This window comes from Lampetra planeri, chromosome 19, assembly GCF_965212315.1.
Source record: "Lampetra planeri chromosome 19, kcLamPlan1.2.h2, whole genome shotgun sequence".
Taxonomy (NCBI): domain Eukaryota; kingdom Metazoa; phylum Chordata; class Hyperoartia; order Petromyzontiformes; family Petromyzontidae; genus Lampetra; species Lampetra planeri.
The window spans coordinates 12,134,334-12,155,560 of NC_136125.1; the positions used below are offsets into that span (position 1 = coordinate 12,134,334).

A 21,227-nucleotide genomic window follows, 5' to 3' on the forward strand; every position below is an offset into this window, starting at 1 on the left:
CATTGGATAGTGAATGCACGTCGTTTTATTGAATGCCGTGTTTCACAGTTCCTTACGTTGTCATGTTACCCGTTTTACTCGCGTCAAAATCCCGTGGTGGCCAAAGGAAAGATTGTGTCCAAGAGGGCGACCACCGCAGAGATGGAGCGATGAGATCGGTTCACGTGCAGGAGCGAGATGGATGGTCGCAACAATGAACCGTGAGAGATGGCGATGGTTAACTGGAGGTCTTCATCCAGCTTTGGATAGACAATGGCTGGTAATGATGATGATGATAGAAAAAAACCCACATGGTCCAATACCCATCCTTACATTTGCAGAACATATTTTATTCATGTCTCAAGTCTCTCAAGATGCTTTAAAAAAACAAAACACACAGTTGTTAAATTTAATAACGTTTGTGGTCTTCAAAATTGTACGTGAAATATGTTTTGGCACCGGGTGAAATGGTGCGTGCGTAGCCCCGATGGATGGTGAGGAGTAAAAAACGAGCGCCAGAGAGCAGCGCGCCATGCCCCAGGAAAGACCACGGCCCTTTCCCCAGCCGTCATCAAATGGAAGTGCTTGTCCGTTGGTTCAGGGCATCTGTGAAGAAGAGCTTCATAGCTCATCGGATTCCTCCAGTGTAAATAGAGATTTTAGTTTTGATAAAACGTCAACACGGATACTGCCATTCTGAAGCGGGTACTGCCGCGATATTGCTGTGCTGATTTTTATGATTTCTCTTCCAGTGACTGATTTAAAAAAACTAATTTTAAAAAATATTATGTTCACGTCTGACAGTCGTCGCCGAGCCTTAACCTCGTAAGAAGCCAAAATAATTGTTTTTTGCAAGAGGGAGAAATGATCATAAGGAGATGGTGGTGTTGGTGCCCTGCTATCATTGATGTTGCCAAACAGCAACTTACTTTTCAAACAAAACGTTAGTGTGAACGAATGTTCCTCGCACAGAATCTCTTGTGAAAATGAACAATCCCATTCTAAATGCAACCGCCCAATGGGAGATTTTAAGAATTGAAGTGATGGTCATGTAAATATTTTCACTAGGTTGAAAATGTGGTGCTTGCCATGCTTCTTATTAAACAATCATCTTCACTCGCCTGCTTCCACTCCCACCTTAAAACAACCCCCATCTCTTCTCCCGAGCTCATCCTGCAACTGCTCCTCCCTGCGCCCGCCCCCCTCGCTACGACCACCCCTACCCCAGCCCTTCCTTAACCCCCCCCGGCCTATTCTTCCAACTATTACCATAACTACTATACCACCACTTTGATTAACCCCACTATTTATCTGAACCACTATCATCTTATGTACAATGTTATAATTTCTCTAAAACGCCTTTGAATAAGGCGCTATGTAAATCTATATATATCATAAGATGAATTGTGCTTGTTACTCCCAGTTGTGGTGGATATTTGGATGCATTAACTCGCATTAAGGATTCCCCGCCGGAGGGCCGCAGGTGCAAAATCTGCGGGCATTATGTCGTGAGGGTACTTTGCCACGTGGTGTGCTAATGGATTTTAACTCCCCCCCTTAAAATCGGCCGTGTTTTCTTCCACGAGCACGCTTCCATGAAGTTGAAACGGTGGCGAGATGGTAACTACCTCGCCTGGTATGTAGGAGGTTGTGGGTTCGATCCCGACCCTGACGTCTTTATATTTGGAGTTTGCATGTTCTCCCTGTGGTGGCGTGGAGTATTTGGCTGCTATAAATTTCCACATGATGAGCCACTTCGTTGGGATATCATTCTTGGCCAGGCCGGTTTTGAAAAAGAGCCATTTAGCTTCGTGGATTTTACCCGGTAAAATACAAATTGTAATAGTTTAAATTGTAGTGATGTAATACGCGTAGACATTGGCGGGTGTGCTGGCTGTCATCGCCGTTCGTTTAATTTTACGGAAACTACTCGGCTAAATAATTGTTCGTTAATGAATGTGCTCGTAGACATTTGCTCACCCGTAATATCAGAGGTCTTAGGTTATGGCCGCTTTTGTCCGCCGTAATGTACATTCGATGTGTGATATGTACGTGACTTTTTGTTTCTTCTAGTGAAAGGTCTTAGTTTATTATAAGCGTAGTTGTTGGTTTGTAGTGTCATGTGTAAACTCACCTGCTTGCAAATTGAGTAGCCATGGAAAAGACGGAACTGTTGTAAAACACTCATGACCATCGGAGGTCGTCAGCCAGTTGTGGAATTCCGCATGCTTCTGGCGGGGACCAGTCGTGCTTGGACAATATGTGTGTACCCTGCTTCACAACAGGTGGGAACTTCAACAGGTGGTGCCCATTGTACCATCTCTGAAGGGACGACAATGATGATCATCATAATAATTATAATCGTGATGATGATGATGATGATGGGCTACGTCGATTGTACCCAGGATATGAAGTCACTGTCATTATTGTGAAGCTGATGAATCTGGCGAACATATCCATAATGGTGGCGATGATGTTGATGGTGGTTATGTTGATGATGTGGCGGTCTGGAACGCTCTTGCGATATTAGGAAGCCACTGTGCACTTTAAAATCTAGATTGAAAATTAATTTCTTCAGAACTGCTTTTTGTGTTTAGTTTGTTGTCCTTCCGATTAGCATGGTTGGCTACGTACGGTGCGCAAGAAGTTCAAGATTCATGCGTGTACTATATGCAGTGGCGTAGCACGACTGGCGTGCACCCTGGTGCAAGGCATGAAATGGTGCACCCCCTCTGTTCAATCTCCTCTTCTCTTCATAGCCAGAGGCCAGGTCCCATGGGCCACGGGGCAATTGCACCGCCTGCACACTCGACACCCATGCCACTGACTGCACAGAGTATCCAGTTATTGTTTGTTGCATATTCAAAAGTATCTCTCGTCTTGCCGACTCGTTGATTAATGTGTTTGTTTACACGTTACCCACGCCCTCCACCGCCCTCTGTGACCATGTCTCCGTTGCTGCGCCGTCGCCGTTTGTTTTCCCGTCTGCGAAGGATCGACCGCAAGATGGCCGAGAGCCAGGGCGGCTACAAGCTGGACGAGGCGCAGGCCATCCTGAGCGAGCTCAAGTCGATCCGGAAGGCCATCAGCTCCGGCGAGAAAGAGAAACACGACCTCATGCAGGTATGGGGTGCCGCACGCGCGCCAGGCTGGACCCCACGTCTCCTGTCCTCCCGCAGCCTCGCCGCATCGCCGGGATCATTGATCATCGTGCGCGAGTCAATATCCCCGCTGGTCGCTGCCAATGAGATGCAATTACATCGACGCCGTCACGCTCGAGCGTCCCTTGTGGTTTTGGGGCGGCAGGGTGGCTAGGAGGTGTTAGCTACCTCGCCTGGTGTACAGGGGGTCGTGGGTTCGATGCCGACCCTGACACCTGCTGCATATTTGGAGTTTGCGTGTCTTTTTTTCCGTGGATTTTTTCTTCGGGTCCTCCGGTTTTTCCCTCCACATTTAGAATCAACGTGCGTTTAGAGTAATTGGCTTCTGTAAATTTTCACATAAGCCACTTCATTGGTCTATCATTTGTGGCCAGGTCGCTTGTGAAAAAGAGCTATATAGCTCAGTGGGCCTTACCTCGTAAAATAAAACAAAATTGTCAGTGAAAAAAATAGTATGGCATTATGTCACCGGACAGCCGTCGCGTGCGAGCAGGCTTAACCCCATCCTTGAGAAGGACATGCCGCCCACAGCAAGTGCTCGGGCTGAGTTAGAGACGCGTTCACCGTTAAGAAGAGTAAGCGGGCTGCGTCACTGTTTGACGACATCGTAACAGCCAGGTGAGGGAACACACCCAAGGGGATTCCCACCGCAGGGTTGGAGCAATGAGATCGGCTCCCTTTGTAGGTACAAGACAGATTGTCGTGTCGCAGGACCGTGAGAGATGATGGTGTGACGGTTTGAGGAAGCCTTCTTGATGGCTGATGACGATCATGATGACGACGATGACAACAATTTGCGAAAAATGTGCCTTTTACGTAGCGAGTTTTACTGCAACAAATGATTGTGGTCCTCCTCCATCTGACATTTCCCCGCCGGCACGATGTCTGTGAGTAGGCACACAGCGCATCAAGCGGAGGAGGGGGGGTGGGAAGGGGTGCACAGTAATGTCGACCGCTCGATGTACAAATCCTAGCCAGACTCCGGTTTGCAGATGTGCGTGTGAATTGGCATTCGTAAAGCTCGAGTGGGAGGAGGGGGGGGGACCTTGTAGAGTCAGAGTTGTATCTGCAAGCACGCGCCTTTGTTTTTGCGTGTGTGGCCGTCTATACTACCGGTTAGGTGTGCTTCATGTGGGTTCATCCAGTGATCGATAATTGCCTGTGCACATTTCTCTAGTACCTACGGTTGTCTGAACTGTACACGTGCACTTTGGGTACCACTCAAAATTCATTTGTTTACATTTTTTTCAAGGTCGCACCTCCTTATTTCTAGTCATTTGCCTGTAAAACTGAAGCCACTGCGAGTTTAAAGACATTTAAATATTTGCTGGTCGCTCAACGGAGTCGACAACTCCAGGAGAGTCAACGCACACAGAGTCGTCATCGTGTAGAGGCATAGACGCAGGGAAGAGTTGTGGAGGATCCTGAACAACCTGTCAACAAGAACAGATAAGAACGACATTCTCAGCAGTTAACTTTTACACCGCAAGTAACAAATGGAGAGGGGAGAGTAAACTGAGACTTCACTTTCCACAAGACGTATTTAGTGCCCACCCTTAACGGTCACTGAATCCACCATTCATTCACCGAGCATTAAAATACGACAGTTAGTGCCTACAATGGGCTGCTACAAAGCACGCCAACCGTCATCCCGCCCCTCCGATTAGCACGGTTGGCTCCGTACGGTGCGAAAGAAGTTCTGCGAACGTACAAAATGAGCGAGGGGTCGTAGAGATTCCCGTGCTGCTCTCTGTGCGTCTGTGCGTCGTGGCGTCCGCAGAGCCTCGCCAAGCTGAAGGACGGCTTCAAGCGGGAGGACGCGCGCGCCCAGCTGCGGGGCAGCCGCGGCTCCCTCCTCGTCAATTCCGACCTCTCGCTGTCCAAGCCCTGCCTGGACGCCGGCTCGCAGACGGACATCACCGGGGACGTACGCAGACGCTCGCAGACACGGCCTCGCGTGCACGCGGGACGCACGCACACACGCAAACACGCACGCACGCGTGCACGCAGGACGCACGCAGGCAGATATAATAATGATAATTGTCGTAATAAGAACTTAATACTCTGACATTCTTATAGCGCGCGGATATCGCAAAGGCGCTATGTTTCACAGACGGGTGTGTTCTGCCGTGCGTGTAATCCAGAACGAGTGTTTGGTGGTGTCATTTATCAAATTTGGGCCACAGTAGCTTTACGCCGCCGTCTCGTTTCGAATGACATTGGGGAATCTTTGTAGTTCACTGTGAATCAGACGGCGCATGTTTGTATGGCGAATACACCAAGCGGTAATCACGAGGGTGGCCTGCCACATTCGAACCACGAACCTCTGCGACAAATAGCGAACGAGCTATGGCTCCCGCTGGGCCATTTCCCCCGCGGTCGACAGCAATAGCCACCATTTGCACACAAACACTTGCATTTTTAGAGGCACGGGCATGCACGGGTACGAAGGAAAAAACAAAGATCTCCCATATAGCCTTAAAAGAGCACTGCTTTTAACCCATTGTTAAACCCTTTTTAAATCCTTTATATTAAGTTCGCGTGCTTGCTTGCTTGCTTGCGTGCTTGCTTGCTTGCTTAGGACCGTGCAAATCTTTCGGTCGTTTTTTAACCCACTTCCCGTGATCCAATCGAGCTGACATTTTCCACACAGACTCGTTGTGCCAGACAATTATTGTTCGTGAAAAAAAATTCCCAAAATTTGACACTTTTTAGGCAAAAAAAATTTATTTTACATATATTCAAATAGAACGCATTCATGGCTTTGGCTGAACGTCAGAGTGTAAGAGCCCAGAGCGTAACCCCTCCACAGGCCGTGGCGGAGTAGCGCAGTTGGTAGCACCCTCGCTTCCCATGCCAAAGGTCGCGGGATCGATCCCCGCGTCCTCCACAGGCGAATATATTTTTAAATCCTTTATATTAAGTTCGCTTGCTTGCTTAGGACCGTGCAAATCTTTCGGTCGTTTTTTAACCCACTTCCCGTGATCCAATCGAGCTGACATTTTCCACACAGACTCGTTGTGCCAGACAATTATTGTTCGTGAAAAAAAATTCCCAAAATTTGACACTTTTTAGGCAAAAAAAATTTATTTTACATATATTCAAATAGAACGCATTCATGGCTTTGGCTGAACGTCAGAGTGTAAGAGCCCAGAGCGTAACCCCTCCACAGGCCGTGGCGGAGTAGCGCAGTTGGTAGCACCCTCGCTTCCCATGCCAAAGGTCGCGGGATCGATCCCCGCGTCCTCCACAGGCGAATATATTTTTAAATCCTTTATATTAAGTTCGCTTGCTTGCTTAGGACCGTGCAAATCTTTCGGTCGTTTTTTAACCCACTTCCCGTGATCCAATCGAGCTGACATTTTCCACACAGACTCGTTGTGCCAGGCAATTATTGTTCGTGAAAAAAAATTCCCAAAATTTGACACTTTTTAGGCAAAAAATTTTTATTTTACATATATTCAAATAGAACGCATTCATGGCTTTGGCTGAACGTCAGAGTGTAAGAGCCCAGAGCGTAACCCCTCCACAGGCCGTGGCGGAGTAGCGCAGTTGGTAGCACCCTCGCTTCCCATGCCAAAGGTCGCGGGATCGATCCCCGCGTCCTCCACAGGCGAATATATTTTTAAATCCTTTATATTAAGTTCGCTTGCTTGCTTAGGACCGTGCAAATCTTTCGCTCGTTTTTTAACCCACTTCCCGTGATCCAATCGAGCTGACATTTTCCACACAGACTCGTTGTGCCAGACAATTAATTTTCGTGAAAAAAAATCCAAAATTTTACACTGTTTAGGGAAAACAAATTAAATGTTTAATTACCAATTGCTTAATGGTGGCAGACAATCATCTGACGCATAGGTGGCAGCCATCTCAAGCCAGAGGACGAGAGGACTCTAGCCGCCACGCATATAAAGGATTTATAGTGAAAAACTTTGTTTTTACGGGTTTACTTGTTTGCTATCCAGTTACTCTGCATCTGTATACGTTATGTGTGTGTGTGTTTTCTGTGCCTCGTTTTAAAATGAGTACTTGGTGCGGTGTGTAAACATCAACACTGGGGAGACAAAGGCGGCCGGGAATCGTGTTAGCCACCCCACCCGCCCCCTCGTGTGCCGTGCCGGACTTCATAGGTGCTTGCTAACAGCACTTGCCTCAACAGTCTGTTAAAGGCTATACGGGGGATCTTCGTCTTTTGTTTCCGTGCCTGTCCGACCTCGTTTAGTGCCCCATCATGCGTGCCCCACTCGTCCCGCTTGCCAGGCTCGTAATCGGCCATCCGTTCTGTGATTGTGCTATCGCGACCGCCATCCGAACTGGGAAAAAAAAAAACCTTTAGACAATAACAACGACAACAACAAAGTAGTAGTAATAATAAAAATAGACCTCCGACAGCCGGATTCCGCGCGACATCTCTGAAAGCCTTTGAACGTGTGAATGCGTGCGCGCGTGCGCTCCCTCTGTGTACTCGTACGCGCCAATCCACGGCACCCACCGTGAGCCGTGGCTCCGTGCCCTTGACGACGTTAGGAGCAGCTCTTTGCGATTCAAGGTCACGGTTCGATCTCGTTCGTGCAGCTTCGTTTGCGCTTTGTGCTTGCTCGCATTAATAGCGCGCACTTTACCCAGCAAGCCCTCGCCGAGTGTCAAGACTCTTTTTCTTAGGGGGCATCCATTATTGGGATGGTTTGCAAAATTGCATCGATGAGTCTTGTTCGGTCTCATTCGGGCCAGCATCCAAAAGCTAATAATTGTGGGTGCATTTCAGGAATTGTAAATAATCAGCTAAATTATCAAATCGCCCGGAATATGCCCAATCTCGTCAGATTGTGTGAGGAATGCAGGGTTGAGCCCCGTTAGCACCACCATGTACACCACGTGGTTACGGTGCACAGGGCTACGTTGCAGTCAGTAGAGAGCACTGCAGCATGATGCATTATCGTCCTCTACTTCCATACCCCCTCCCAAATGGATAAATCAACGCCTGCACAAGTTACACCCCCCTCCTGCCACCTCGTTCACAGGTGTTCAGCGGTGGCCGTGCCAAGCTGGCTGAGAAGGTGAAGCTCAACCTACAGTACGACGAGGCCAAGCGCAGGTGAGGGCAGCATCTGAGCCGTTGGTCGTGGGTCAGCGCCAGTGGGTTGGCTCCACATCGCAACCAACTCCTTGGCATTAGCCTCGTGGTGGGAAACCGTCTTGCTTATAATCGACCTCGGTTCAAATTCCCGGTCACGGCGAACATCGGTGGCAAGTGATATCGGAACCGGTCCGAGCCACCCCCGTTCTGCGACTCGCATTGACCGGCGTGGTGAAGTACAATCAAACAACCCTCCCTGACCGATGCATTACATCCTGTAGACATGTGTACACTTAATTTCAACTAAATAAGAAGGACTGCCCTTGTTAACAAGTAAATGGATCACTATTTTTGCTGAAAGCCTAGATGGGTAGCTTTTAAGTGTGTCCAAGTTGAGCTTATGTTTAATCACCTCTCCTCCGGAACTGGGCAGAGGTCCGCAACTGCGTGTGCGCTTTGCCAATTTGAAGAGCTGGTAAGACTGGCTGGATCAAAAAGACCTGGGATCCCAACGCGGCTTGCGCAAAAATCTCAGCGTTTGGGTTTGGCGTGGAAGGTGGCAAGCTGTGCTGGCTGGAATCTGGAAGTATCAAATTGGCACGTCCTCGTCCGGAACTGGCGGTCGCGGCTAGCAACTTTTCCCACTACGGCGAGAGTCCGAACAAAGCGCTCCCTGTAGCGAAGGAAACCTTAGAGAGTGGGCCGCTCCCCGCGATGAGAGATGAGGAGAGATGGGAAAGTCTGCCACCTGACACCAGCGGCACCTTCTGCCGCCTCGCGAAACCCCGCGAGCCAACAGTGCCTCCTTTTGTCTCGGCACGAGTTGCCGTTTCATCTCAGGTGTGGTGGGCGCTTTGAGGTTTTTCTTCTTTTTTTTTTGTCAGATTTTTTGCCGGGAGCCATTCACCCGCTTGTTGTTTCTCAAGCCGAGTATAAAATACTCGCAGAGATTTCTTTACCGGGTTGGTGGGAGAATTTGTTGGCCGGGGGTGTGGATGGGCGCAAGGTGGGGGGGAGGCCAGTTCATCAGACGTGTAGCACAAAAATCGCAACCTCGATACAAAGACGGGGCAGCTGCAGCTGCTGCTGCTGCTGCTTTGGGGTTGGTGAAGCGGCGCGCGGCAGGTGATTGCCGGCGATCGCTTTTCCGGACGGGACTGCCTCGCGTCCATGGGACGCAGCCGTCGTCCTTTTATCTGAGGCGTCGGGCGTGATGCCGGTGGGAGAGAAAAAAAAAGACCCTCAGAGAGAGAGAGGGAGATGGGAAGATGGGAGGGACGAGGATTGTTTGTGTGAGGTCCGGCGCAGTGGTGTGCCCCGCATGGCCGAGCTTGCCACCCTCGCTGGGAGGCGTGGTGTGCCAGCGTTTTGTCTCGTGCGCTCGCGTTTGAGGTTGCTTTATTTGGGCAGCTGGGTGAAAACATAATCCAGTGCGGCCCCTCTCTGGGGGCCACTTCCTGAAGGCACACGGCCGCCGCTTGGCTTTAATATCGGTGGCGCTTTGTGAAAGGCAACAAATAAACCCTGCACACATGGAGGGGCGTCTCCCCGAGCACGGAGTCACTGCTCCGTCTCCTCCTGCTGTGTTCTTAAAGAAGTGAGCGTCCTGCCCAGGAAATCCAAACGGGGATTATGAGACCAGTAGCCGTGGGTGGGAAAGTTGAGCCATGGCACGTGGGAGAGTTGATGGGTAAATAAGCCGTAGGGTGTCTTCTAAGTCAACTATGCTCATGCTCTGTTTCCGGTGCCGATGTGTTGCTATGTACTTTGTCCGTGCGCTTCATACCACAAGTTCCTGTTTCTATATTTCTTGCATCGCTATGTCTCCTTTGTACCCATGTTCTTTTGTGCCTCTGTGTGTTGGCGTCCTGTATCCCTTACCCTTGTGTTTCTTCTATATCTGTGCATTTCTGTGTACCCATGTCACTAGATTCGTGTGTCCCTTGTCCCGGTGTTCTCATGTCCCCGGGTGCCTGCGTCTCCATTTCTAATATTCTGGTGTCCTGTGTCCCGTACACGTGCATCCTGGTGTTCGTTATCTCCTGTCCTTATGCCCTGTTTCTCTGTGTACTCATCTGCCCTTGCTGTTGTGTTTCCTGTCCCTGTCTCTCTTTGTCCTATGCCCTTGCATTTCCATATTCCATAATTCATACATCCCATTGTTTTGTTTCTTCATGCCCCATGCCTCCGTCTGCACGCCCCGTCCCTTTATCCCTGTGTCCGCATGCCCCCCCGCGCCCCATATCTCGCATCCTCGCGACTCAAGTCCTCGTGTCTCGCGTTTTAGAGTCGTAACCCTGCGCGCGATATCCTCACGGCCTGCGTGTGTATCCCCCAGACTGGCCAACATCCAGATCGAGCTGGCCAAGCTGGAGGCGGAGGCTTGGCCCGGGGCGCTGGAGGCCGACCGCGACCGCCTGCTGCTGCTGGGCGAGAAGGAGGAGCTCCTGCGGGAGCTGCGGTACGTGAACCCGCGCAAGCGCTCGCGCGAGGAGGCCACGCGGCTCGAGGCGGAGCGCCACCGCCTGGAGGAGGAGCTGCAGGAGGCGCGCACCGCCAACACCGACGCGCTCACTCGCAGGTCAGCCGCTGGCGGAGGCGGGCGTCCGAATTGGCGCCGGGGGGTGTGTGGGCGGGGGGCCCGCGGTGGTGTTGCCGACTATTACCTTACTAGCAATTTTTATTTTTTTACTAGGTAAGTCCCACTCGGCTGTGTAGCTCTTTTTCAGAAGCGACCTGGCCACCAATGGTAGCCCCACAAAGTAGAAATTCATAGCCGCCGAATACTCTTAAACGCATGTTTATAAATATGGAGCGAAAAACCGGAGGGTGTGTAAAGCCTCTGATGAAATTTGGTACGTTATTTAAAAGGGTTCGAATGTAAGGTTCCTTATGCAAGAATACAGTTCCAGGCCCAAGGTTTTGTCTGTCTTAGTTCATCTTAGGAGCCGGATATTCTCATATTACATTAGTTAAAATAAAAATGCACTACTACAGAATGGACCCGTTGTATTAGTTGCCGTGATATTATTCTCATAGGTCGGCCATTGAGAATCGTTACTGCTAACTTATTATTCCTGGAAAGTTATCCTCAGTAATGAATTATGCCCAGGTGTGAGAGCCCAAAGGCTCTTTTCTAGGAAATCCATCCCTGTTCTTTGAAAGGTGTCAAGTATGACAAAATGCGCTGAGCTAACCCATTTTAGGCCTACATTTTTCGTCATTATTATTTACGGGCAGCTGTAAAACATCTATAGCAGGGAGCAGATCTCCTGCGGGTGTAAAAATCCGAGCGGGAGAAACGTCCCGTCATCACACTTTTATTTTATCGTTATTGGTGCAGCCCCAATGGGAAGGCATTGAGGGATGAGGAGGGCAGGACACGTGGCCCCAGCGCCCGCCCACTCGTGAGTGTCCTTCTGAAGTCCTGTCATGGGGTCGGCACTGCCCCCCCAGGCAGCGGGATATTGACGCTCGCTGTCCCCACCCACCCGCTCGCCGTGTGGAGAATGTTGTCTGGCAGATTTGTCATTGGTAAACGGGAGTCTGTTGTCAGTCCACTGCTGGATGAAGGGCTCCCCACGCTGTGCCAGTTTTGGTGGTTGGTCCTTGCGAGTTGGCACACGGAGGCCCCCCTGGACCAGATTAAATATCACTGCCCGCTGATGGCAGACGTGGCCGGGAATCGCACTCGGCTTGGCACGTTCATAGCACATTGTGCGAAGCAGTGATTTACATTCCATACTCCTCTGGCGTGGCTAGTATCACTCTAAGGACAACCAAAGTATTGTAAAATCTTGACTTAAAGCTTTCGTGACTCCAGGAATTCATATTCTTTTGGGTCTTTTGGTAAAGTCACGTAGATAGGTTTAAAAAATTAACAAAAAACTACGACGTTTTGATAGTCCTCGTACATATTTTGCTGGCTATAATGGACTGGTGGGCCGAGTTGGCCCTGATTAAATTATTTGAACTGGTAGCCTCCTAATTGTGAGTCAAGTTGTCGAGCTGCCTCTGCACGGTGTTACATGGTTCACTGATGAAGATGAAGAACGAGCCTTGGAAATATGACCCACCAGCTGGGAGCTCACTTATTACGTCGGGTGAAACTTTACTTAGCACGGCGTGCACAAATGTATTCCTCCTCTCCTTGCCCTATGCCAATTATAATCTTACTTTGCTCGTGGTGCCATCGCGAGGCGAAGAAATGTACGATTATGAACTCTTGTAGCGAGCATTGTGCGCACCACCTTGTGTCGGAGAATGATCCTGGAAGAAGACTTCACAGAACTACTTCCACAATCGGCACCTCTTCGATGGCCAGGGAATGTTTGTTGCATGGCAATCAAACCACGTTTCATTATGAGAGCTAGAATATGGCAATTGAAATGTTAAAGCAAGTTTATTACGTGCAATCTTTCGTGTGTGGGGCTAAACCGTTACATTTTCACACTTGACCGCAATTCGTTCTGCTTGGCTTAGCGGATTCAAACCCCCGTGATCTCAGCAGTGTCAGCCCCAGCGCTGTGGCACGATATTAGCCCCATGAGCCACCCGAAGCGCCTCTTGCATGCAGACGCTTCTTCATGAAACAACAATTTTGCAACGGCAACAGCAGAAAAGGACGAGGGGCACAACCTAACTCTCTTGGGTCGGCAGGTTCCAGCGCTCGCCCTGCCGCTTGCCGGTTTGCACGAAACTGCACCGGCTGACGGACGGCCAACGTGCCCTCCAACAGGCTGTTCTTTGTTGACGCTCTCCTGTGTGCGCGGTGCGTGTTGCCCCACGGGCTCTTACCTGAACACCGTGGGGCCAGTGTAACTTATTATAGCGGTGATGCTTTTTATTTCGTTAAAATATTTTCTAAAAGCAAGCCCCCACCACCACCGTTTCCTATCTGTGGGAGGCAGACGCTGATATTCGTCGTTTAATTTCCTCTCTTGTTGATTTAATGAAACGAGCTGTGATTAAAGGCCGCAGGTGTTAAGTGCCCATTTGATTTATTTCTGTAAAATGCATCGAACGCTTCACGCTTTCACAATCAATCGTGCGCTGTCGTTTATCAGGTACAGCATTTGTTTGGTTGGTTTCATTTATCTGGTCAATTTCCGTGCCAGACAAATCGCGGGAAGCCACATTGAGCTTATCGCTCATCCCAACAGCGCTCGGTTTCAGCTTGTTTCTGCCCTCCAAAGGCCACTGCATAGCCCCATTGTCAACAGGAGCCTCTTTGTGCTCAGCATTTTAAGCCAATTCTTTTGTGGCAAACTGCGCATTGCTTTTTTTACGTCGTTTCGTACGATTTAATGGGGAAAAAAATAATAGTCATACGTTGACAAATATGTGTTTCCTTTTAACATTAACTGAATGTTAATAGATTTAGCTGAACTCTAAAAATCCAGTGCCAGAGCACCGTGATAGGCTGCTGCTTGTGGAGGTGGGAACTCAAATGCAGAGATTTTCTACTCGACAAAACACAACACTTCTCTCTTTCCACCATGGTACTCCAAGCCGCTTATGTATAAACAAGCAGACCAATGTCACGCAGGCTGAGTTTTCAGGTTAATTAATATTAAGGAGATTACTTGGTCTTTGAAGGATAGCCGGGACAATTCTGCTCCTGAAACTAAACGAAGCTTTTGTTATTTTACCAACTCTTTTTCAGAAGTGATCTGGCCACAAATGCGAAATATATTTATGGCAGGCAAATACTCTAAATGCACGTTGATTCTAAATGTAGAGGGAAAATCCGGAGAACCCAGAGAAAAATCCACACGACTCCGGGCAGAGAGAACATACACACTTCCAAATATACGGGCGTCTGGGTCAGGATCGTACCCACGACATCCTGTATACCAGGCAAGGTAGTTAACATCTCACCACCATGGTGCTCCTCTCCCCCACGAGTCAGCTGCTTTCAAATGTGATGGCAGCAGCTGTCCTGCGTGAGTGGCGTGGTTGTCTCTGCACCGGGGTGACCGTGGTTGTTGCCACAGCTGTAAAGTTCACGCAGCCAAAAGCACAAAAGCGCTGACCGGGCTCTTGAAATAACAGTGACTCTGTGTTTGCAAAAATAATAATTCAAGCAAACATTTTTCTTTTAAGTGCGAGGAATGAATGCTGCCTGTTGTAGTTACCGGGGGGGAGGGGGGGGAGGTTACTTCGATTGTCGAATTTTCAAACCCGCAAAAAAAAGTGACGCGTTTTCAGCATTATTCATCTTTACGAACGTACGGTGCTCGGAAGCGACCATGCTGAATGCATCCCCAAAGTATGGCAACCCCTCCAAACATTAAACATCCTCCCAGGAGGCATTAAAAACACATTTGTGCGTCTGAGATATGGATAAACTAAAGGTTATTTAGATTGGTGAAATGAGTCACAGATTAACCAAACAAACATTTCAAGTCGCCTAACATTAGTGTAGCCCAATATAGTTAATTGTTGATTTATCAATGTTCCTCTGGGCTAATACTAGACCAGGCAGGCATTCTGAGATTGTGAGGATTAAACTATGGAGATACATGCAGGCAGCCTTTGTGGGATTGCTTTGCCTTCTTGTTGTAATAGCAATCGTAAGAATAACAATAGTGATCTAAGAGCACTTTGTTGAATCCACTGCTCTAGGTGAAGGACTCCCCACTCACACACTCCGTCAGTCATGGGGGCTGTGTGGCCATACTTCACCACACTCCTCGGTCCGGGTTTAGTGAAGGGGCTGGAACTCGGGGCCGGTTCGGATATCGCCCGCCTCTGATGTTAGACGTGGCCAGGAATCCAACTGAGACATCTGGCGTCGTAGCGCAGTGGGCTATAACCGCTCACTGCGCCACCACTCCCTCCCCTTTATTGTTGCTACTTTTACAAATGCCGCGTAGCGTGAAGCCGACCACAGTGATTTTGGTGCCACGCGTGGATGAACACGGTTATTCCATCAATTCTGGAGCTGAGGAATCACTGCATCGTTAATGTCACGGCGTAATTACTTTTCCTTACGGGGGCACTATTTGTAATTTTTCTTTGTCGGCGGCGTTGGTGTCGTTGACATTAATCACTTTTAGCATTCATCCTCTGACAGCATTAGCTGCCGTTGTAATTTACGATGATTATTTCTTACACTCGGCCCACGTGGACATGGCAGAATATTAAAATAAACCGCGATTGTTGAGCATCAAGACGTTAGGGGCCGGTAGGAAACGGCACCCCGCCCAGCCCGCTCTGCTTGCTGGCTGAGTCGATGTTCGTGCTCTCGGCTGCGCGCAGGTTACAACTCCAGGAGAAGAGGAACAACCTCCTACGGCAGCTGGAGGATACCACGCGTCTCGCCTCCTACCTGCACACGCAGCTCAAGAGGTGTGACCGCCACCTAACCACCCCCCGCCGCCCCCACCTGGCTCCCCCCCACCCCCCGTTTGCATGCCGGCCTGCATTGGCGGTTCATCGCCATGCTCGCTCGCGCGCTCCGCATGCTCGGGATTCCCCGGGACGTGAGCCCGGAGGCTTAAGGAAGGAGCCGGGCTTACTCGGCCATCCTAATGAGAGGACCTAATGAGACTGCACATGTGCGGCGTGCGGGACGAGATGCTTGCATTGGGAGAGCTTTCTTCAAAACCGCAGTGCGTGCGTGTTGATGTGTGTGCTTGCTTGCATGCGTGCGTGCGTGCGTGGACCACTTTGTCAACGCTCATGCTCATGGCTTGCTTGCTTTGCAATAACTTCGGAATGGTACTTGGGCAAGAGAGCGAATGCTTTCTTACCGCAGTTTTTGGTTGTGGGCATTGAATAACTTTGTGGCGAGGAGGCTGATTAATAGGTCGCACACGTAACTATTTGCAATGCTTGAATCACTCGTGCCCGTGTACGATGAGTGCATATTAACAAACGCGTACGGCATTTGTGCCGACGTGCTCATGAATGGCAATGAGCTACAGACGGGAAGATAAATGTTAAAGTCGAATTGATTCAGTGAGAGACTCTTGATAACTAAAATAGCATAGTCAATGGGGCATCACCCTGCTTTTCGGGTGCAGTTTTTGTGTTTCCCACTAAAGATGTCCTTGAGTGATCAAAACATGGTGGGGCCCTTGTAGTGAGCTCTCATTCCCGAAACGAAGTGAGGTTTTTTTTAGTGAAGCAATTCATCGGCGCCCTGCCTGTGCGAGAGTGTCCACTCTGCCGCCTCCGCTGACACATCCCCCACGTATGATTGTAACATAGAATACGTCGGTACGTATAAACATATACGAGTATGCAAAGGCGTACTTTTCAATCGAAGCCATGCTGTACACACATCTTACGTGCGTAACGTTTATCTTTATGCGAGATTTGATTAATTGTTGTGATTGGGCATCGCAATTTGATGCAAGAACCAATGTTTTTTGTTGTCATGTTCGTTCTGTATTGTGACATGAGCAGAAAGGTTACATTGGCAAATCGTTGCCATGAATTGTTACTAATCAATTCTCAGACACGGTTCAATGCGCATATCCTGATTTCGGGGGAAAAAAATATTTTAGTTGATGAATCTGTACCTTCATAAGAAAGTTTTTGGGTTCGATCGCGTTATTTTTATAAACCCAAAAACATTTATTATGAATAATATTGGTCGCGAAAGCCTACGTGTTAAACTGAATCTGTACCTCCAAATGTATACACATCATACACATTAAATGACCTAGAGAATGCCAAGGCAGTGTTGTTAAAGCACACATAGTTGTTCATTGTCTCTTGTTCAAATAATCCATCGCGGGATTATTTGAATCCGATTCTGAAATTCTCATTCGCACGATCATCAACGGCACTGCTCCTCTCCTCTTCTTCCTCCTCCCCCTCTTCCTCCTCCTCCACTACCTCACACCTCCTCATCATCATCTTCCTCTTCCTCCTCCACTACCTCACGCCTCCTCATCATCATCCTCCCCCTCTTCCTCCTCCTCCTCCACTACCTCGCGCCTCCTCATCATCATCTTCTTCCTCCCCCTCTTCCTCCTCCACTACCTCACACCTCCTCATCCTCGTCCCCCCCCGTCCCGTGCGTGTGGCCCGCAGCCTCTCGGCGAGCACGCTGTCCGTGTCGTCGGGCAGCAGCCGCGGCTCGCTGGCGTCGAGCCGCGGCTCCCTCTCGGCCTCCAGCAAGGGGTCCCTGAGCTCGCTGAGCTTCACGGACATCTACGGGCTGCCGCAGAGCGAGCCCGCTCACCCGCTGGCAGCCGCCGCCTCCTCCTCCTCCTTCTCCTCGTCGCCCTCCTCCTCCTCGGGGCAGGACCTGCGGCGCCGCGTCGACGTGCTCCTCTACGAGGAGCGGCCGCGGAAGATGGGCCCCGGCGGGTACGTGCGCTGCCACGGGGGCATCGTGGGTGACGGGTGGGGGGGGGCAGGGGGCGTCAATCGGCGTCACTTGCTGAATTTTCAGTTGGGTGTTTCATTCGGGCACCAAGTGCCTTTCGTTCGTTTAAAGCGGGGGTCGGGAACTTGCGGCGCACACCCTGCGTACGGCTCGCGACCTGGTATCATGTGCCCAGTATGAGGCCTGTCTCTTTGAAACGGCCCAAAAACGATATCCATCACCATGGGCATATTAGCCAAAGTATTGGGGTATGAGAGAGGAATGTTGTAAATGTGAACAATATTTAACACTGTTTTTAATTTTACATTTATATAAGCAAACTGTTTACTTGGAGCCTCTTTAGGTATGCAAAATAAGATTAGGTGTTACCCTTTCTGGCAACGAAACAGGTGTGAAGATGTTCAAATAACCAAATAAGTACCTTTTGCAAGGAATCACGTCTGCATTAACCACACGTTCTTGTGGTGAACATGCGAACAGACATGCTCTGACAATATATGCATTGTCTTTGAAACTGATTGGCCCACATCAGGTCCCATGACATATCCTATTAAACCAATGCTGCTGGGTTGTCTGCTAATACTGGCCAGAGAGCTTCCCTTAAACCGTGGGGCCCATTCGGTGAGAACAGAAACTGGGTGTGAATATTTTGGCTTTGTGATGCCCATGCCCCCCCCCCCTGTCCGTCTGTCCCTCCATCTATGCGACCGTCCACCACCACCACCACCCTCGCTGCTGGCGTGTCCGTGCGCAGCGCGGGCTCGGTGATCCGCGAGACTCGCGAGTCGCTGGGCTCCTCCCTGTCCCCGCGCTCCTCGCTCTCCTCGCTCTCCCCCCCCGGGTCGCCGCTCGTCGTCGACTCCGGCTCCGCGTTCTCGGCCGCGGCGCGCGCCGTCGAGCTGGGCCCCGAGTACGCGGAGGAGGACGAGGAGGAGGAGGAGGAGGGCGACGGGGACGACCGCGCGGTCGCTCGCGCGCCCCGGCTCCTTCCGCGAGCCGCCGCTCGGCAACCCCGGCAAGGCTCCCGCCGGCACGACCGCCTCCGCAGGCAATGCCGCTCGGTGCGCCGGCGATGCAGGGACGCAGCTCAGCACCATCTCCGAGGCCGTTGCAGGTGAGATCCCCCACGAGAATCTACGGCCCGCGACCCTTTAACTTTACGCGACCCGTGGCCACATGAGGCCCATCTCCTGTGAAACGGCCCGCAAATGATCATGAAACGTTACTCCAAGCATCTTGGCCACAGTAACCGGGTCCTAGAGGGAGCAATATTCTTGACCTGGAAACCCCGTTTTTAATTTTCATCGCACTCAAGTCACTTCTGTCAGGGCAGAGGGCCTCTTGCAGTGACTGTGCCGCCATGTCTAACTGTGTAATTCTGGCAATGCTCGCTTTCATAGCTACATTTTTCATTCTTAATAGGTGTCCTAGCTCACAAGTCTGCCACTATGGAAGTGATCCTCCAAATGGCAGTCTTTTGAGTTGTATTGCGTGTTCTGAAAAAAAATCGCTGGCACAGATGGCTCGTAAGAAAAAAGTGTATTGCGTAAGTGCGAGAGGAAAGCTGCAAATTTAGGCTGCTTGATCCCACGCTGGTCTCGCCATCACACAGCGAATGCACTGAGAACACTTCATTACTCGCACTAAGAATAGGAATTAGTTAAAAATAACAGTGTTCGAAATACGTGGAAATATACGGAGGCGTTATGCATCCTTTGAAGGGAGCATTGAACTATAAATATGGTATAAAAAGGGTACTTGTATAGCTTTTCAAGCCACGAGACGGAGTGCAATATATGCACTTTCGTGTCATTTGAGCTTTAAGATCAAAACAAGCCCTTTCGTGCACCAGGCCGACATCAGGATCACAGTGTTGCTCACCGCACTGGCGGGAACAAAATTCCCCCCCTGGTTCCGCTTTATTCTCCCGTGGGCCCCTCCCCCCCCCCCCCCTGGGTCCCCCCCCCCCCTGGGCCCCCCCCCCCCCCGCTCTCCACCGCTCGGCTCCCTCCCATGACTCTCTTCGTCCGTCTTGGCGTCTCATAATCCGAACACAGGGGTTCGTTTTTATTTTAATGTCGTTTCCAGCGGTCTGTCCCCCAACGCTGCAATGCGTGGCGGCAAAAAATCCCACGGCGCCTTTGGGCGTGCTATCTGCCTAATGGAGGTTAAATTAAACTAAATGGCCCGTGGAAAACGCAGATAATTTGAGGGCACATGGGCGGCATTCGCACAGTGTCAAAATAAACCGAGAATAAGGCAGAGCACACCAAGGCGTGAACATTGGCAGGAGTTTACATCTTTTATCTCGTATTTACTCGCTCTGGAATTGTTTTTTTATCTTCATATAGATTTTCGGAAAGAGAGACACATTTTAGAGGTATATCTTTCGTGTAATATTACTAATGTTGCCAAAATGTACAAAATCCATTGACTTAGCCAAAATTTCAAATTATAGTATGATTAGAAGAATTTACAGGGGACTAGCAGTGCATAAGTTATTGTCACTGATACGGGACAATAACGTCGGCTCCTAGACGTGGCGTTCAGCGAAGGCACCCAGGGGGCTCAAGGTTCATCGGATTATTAACAGGGGAGACCCCACACTCGGGCCAGCATGCGTTTAAACAAAAACCACGACACAAAAACAAAAAAGGCTGGAAATTTTTGCCGGCGTCCTTGAAAGGAGACAAAAAAAGTGGTGGTGGAGGGGGGGGGTGGTGGGGGTGGGGGGGGCGAGTGAGTGAGGGGAAAAGAAGAAAATGGACTGAAACCGTAGACTTTTTCATTTTGGAATTGTGCTCCTCTTTGATGCGGCGGCTGAATGCACGGCTCGGCAGATTTACAGGAGGGCACGGCAGCTGTGGGCCGTCGGTGGCGGCCGGCGTTTGGCGCGCAAGGCGGGGATGGAGGGTGGAGAGGTTGGGGGGAGGGGAGGGGTCCAAACGAACCAGAGCCGGAGTCCCACGCTGCGTCAAGCGGCTCGTGGGGTTGGTGGGGAGGAGCTGTTCGGGAGAGGTGGGTGTAGTGAGCGGAAGGCACCGATCTCCCGCGAGGGAGCGGAGGCCGGCGGGGGCTGCACGCGGCCACCGTGCGGAATGCCCTCTGCGTGGCTCCCTTTTCAGAGAGGAATGCGACGTGGCCTGTTTTCCCGCACCCGTGGGAGTGGTGCCGCGCGTGCCTCTGCACATCGCCGGTGTCCAATTAATACCGTGGAAGCCGTCTCCTCTGCCTTCCGCTCGCGAGCTCGATCGATCGCAGCAGGTCGTGCGAGTGTGGCCGGCTGTCTTCGCACACTTTTCTTCCTGCGGTTTTGTTCTTCTTATTGCTACAGCTGAGGCGGTGTCCAAACTTCAGAGGAGACCTTTCCACTTTGGCCAAGTTCAGATCCGCAACCTGTCATAAATAAGCAGCTTTAATGTCTTGCACAGCTCGTGAGGTTTACTTATCTTCGTGTTTTGCCACCCTTCGTTTAAGTGTGGATATAGGGCATGATTATATGATGAAAATTGTTTTAAACACTCCAGAGCGGTTCACTACCCATTGCTCCTCACACCAACGGAAGGACCTGGCTTAACTCGGAACGTTTCGTGTTCTTTACGCCATCGGCAAACTCTTTGTGCGTTAAAAGATGAGTGCATGGGGTACTGCCGGGCTGCCAAAA

At 50.3% G+C, this 21,227-nt stretch overlaps 1 protein-coding gene across 1 annotated transcript in view; it reads left to right on the plus strand.

Moving 5' to 3' along the window:
• Window positions 1-21,227, plus strand: part of LOC144724135 (protein WWC2-like) — a 107,365-nt gene that overhangs the window by 60,295 nt on the left and 25,843 nt on the right. The window contains 8 exon segments of the mRNA XM_078603036.1: window positions 2,973-3,102; window positions 4,921-5,067; window positions 8,162-8,235; window positions 10,556-10,798; window positions 15,481-15,570; window positions 17,266-17,544; window positions 18,318-18,540; window positions 18,542-18,677. Of these exon segments, the coding sequence (XP_078459162.1) occupies window positions 2,973-3,102; window positions 4,921-5,067; window positions 8,162-8,235; window positions 10,556-10,798; window positions 15,481-15,570; window positions 17,266-17,544; window positions 18,318-18,540; window positions 18,542-18,677 (1,322 nt within the window).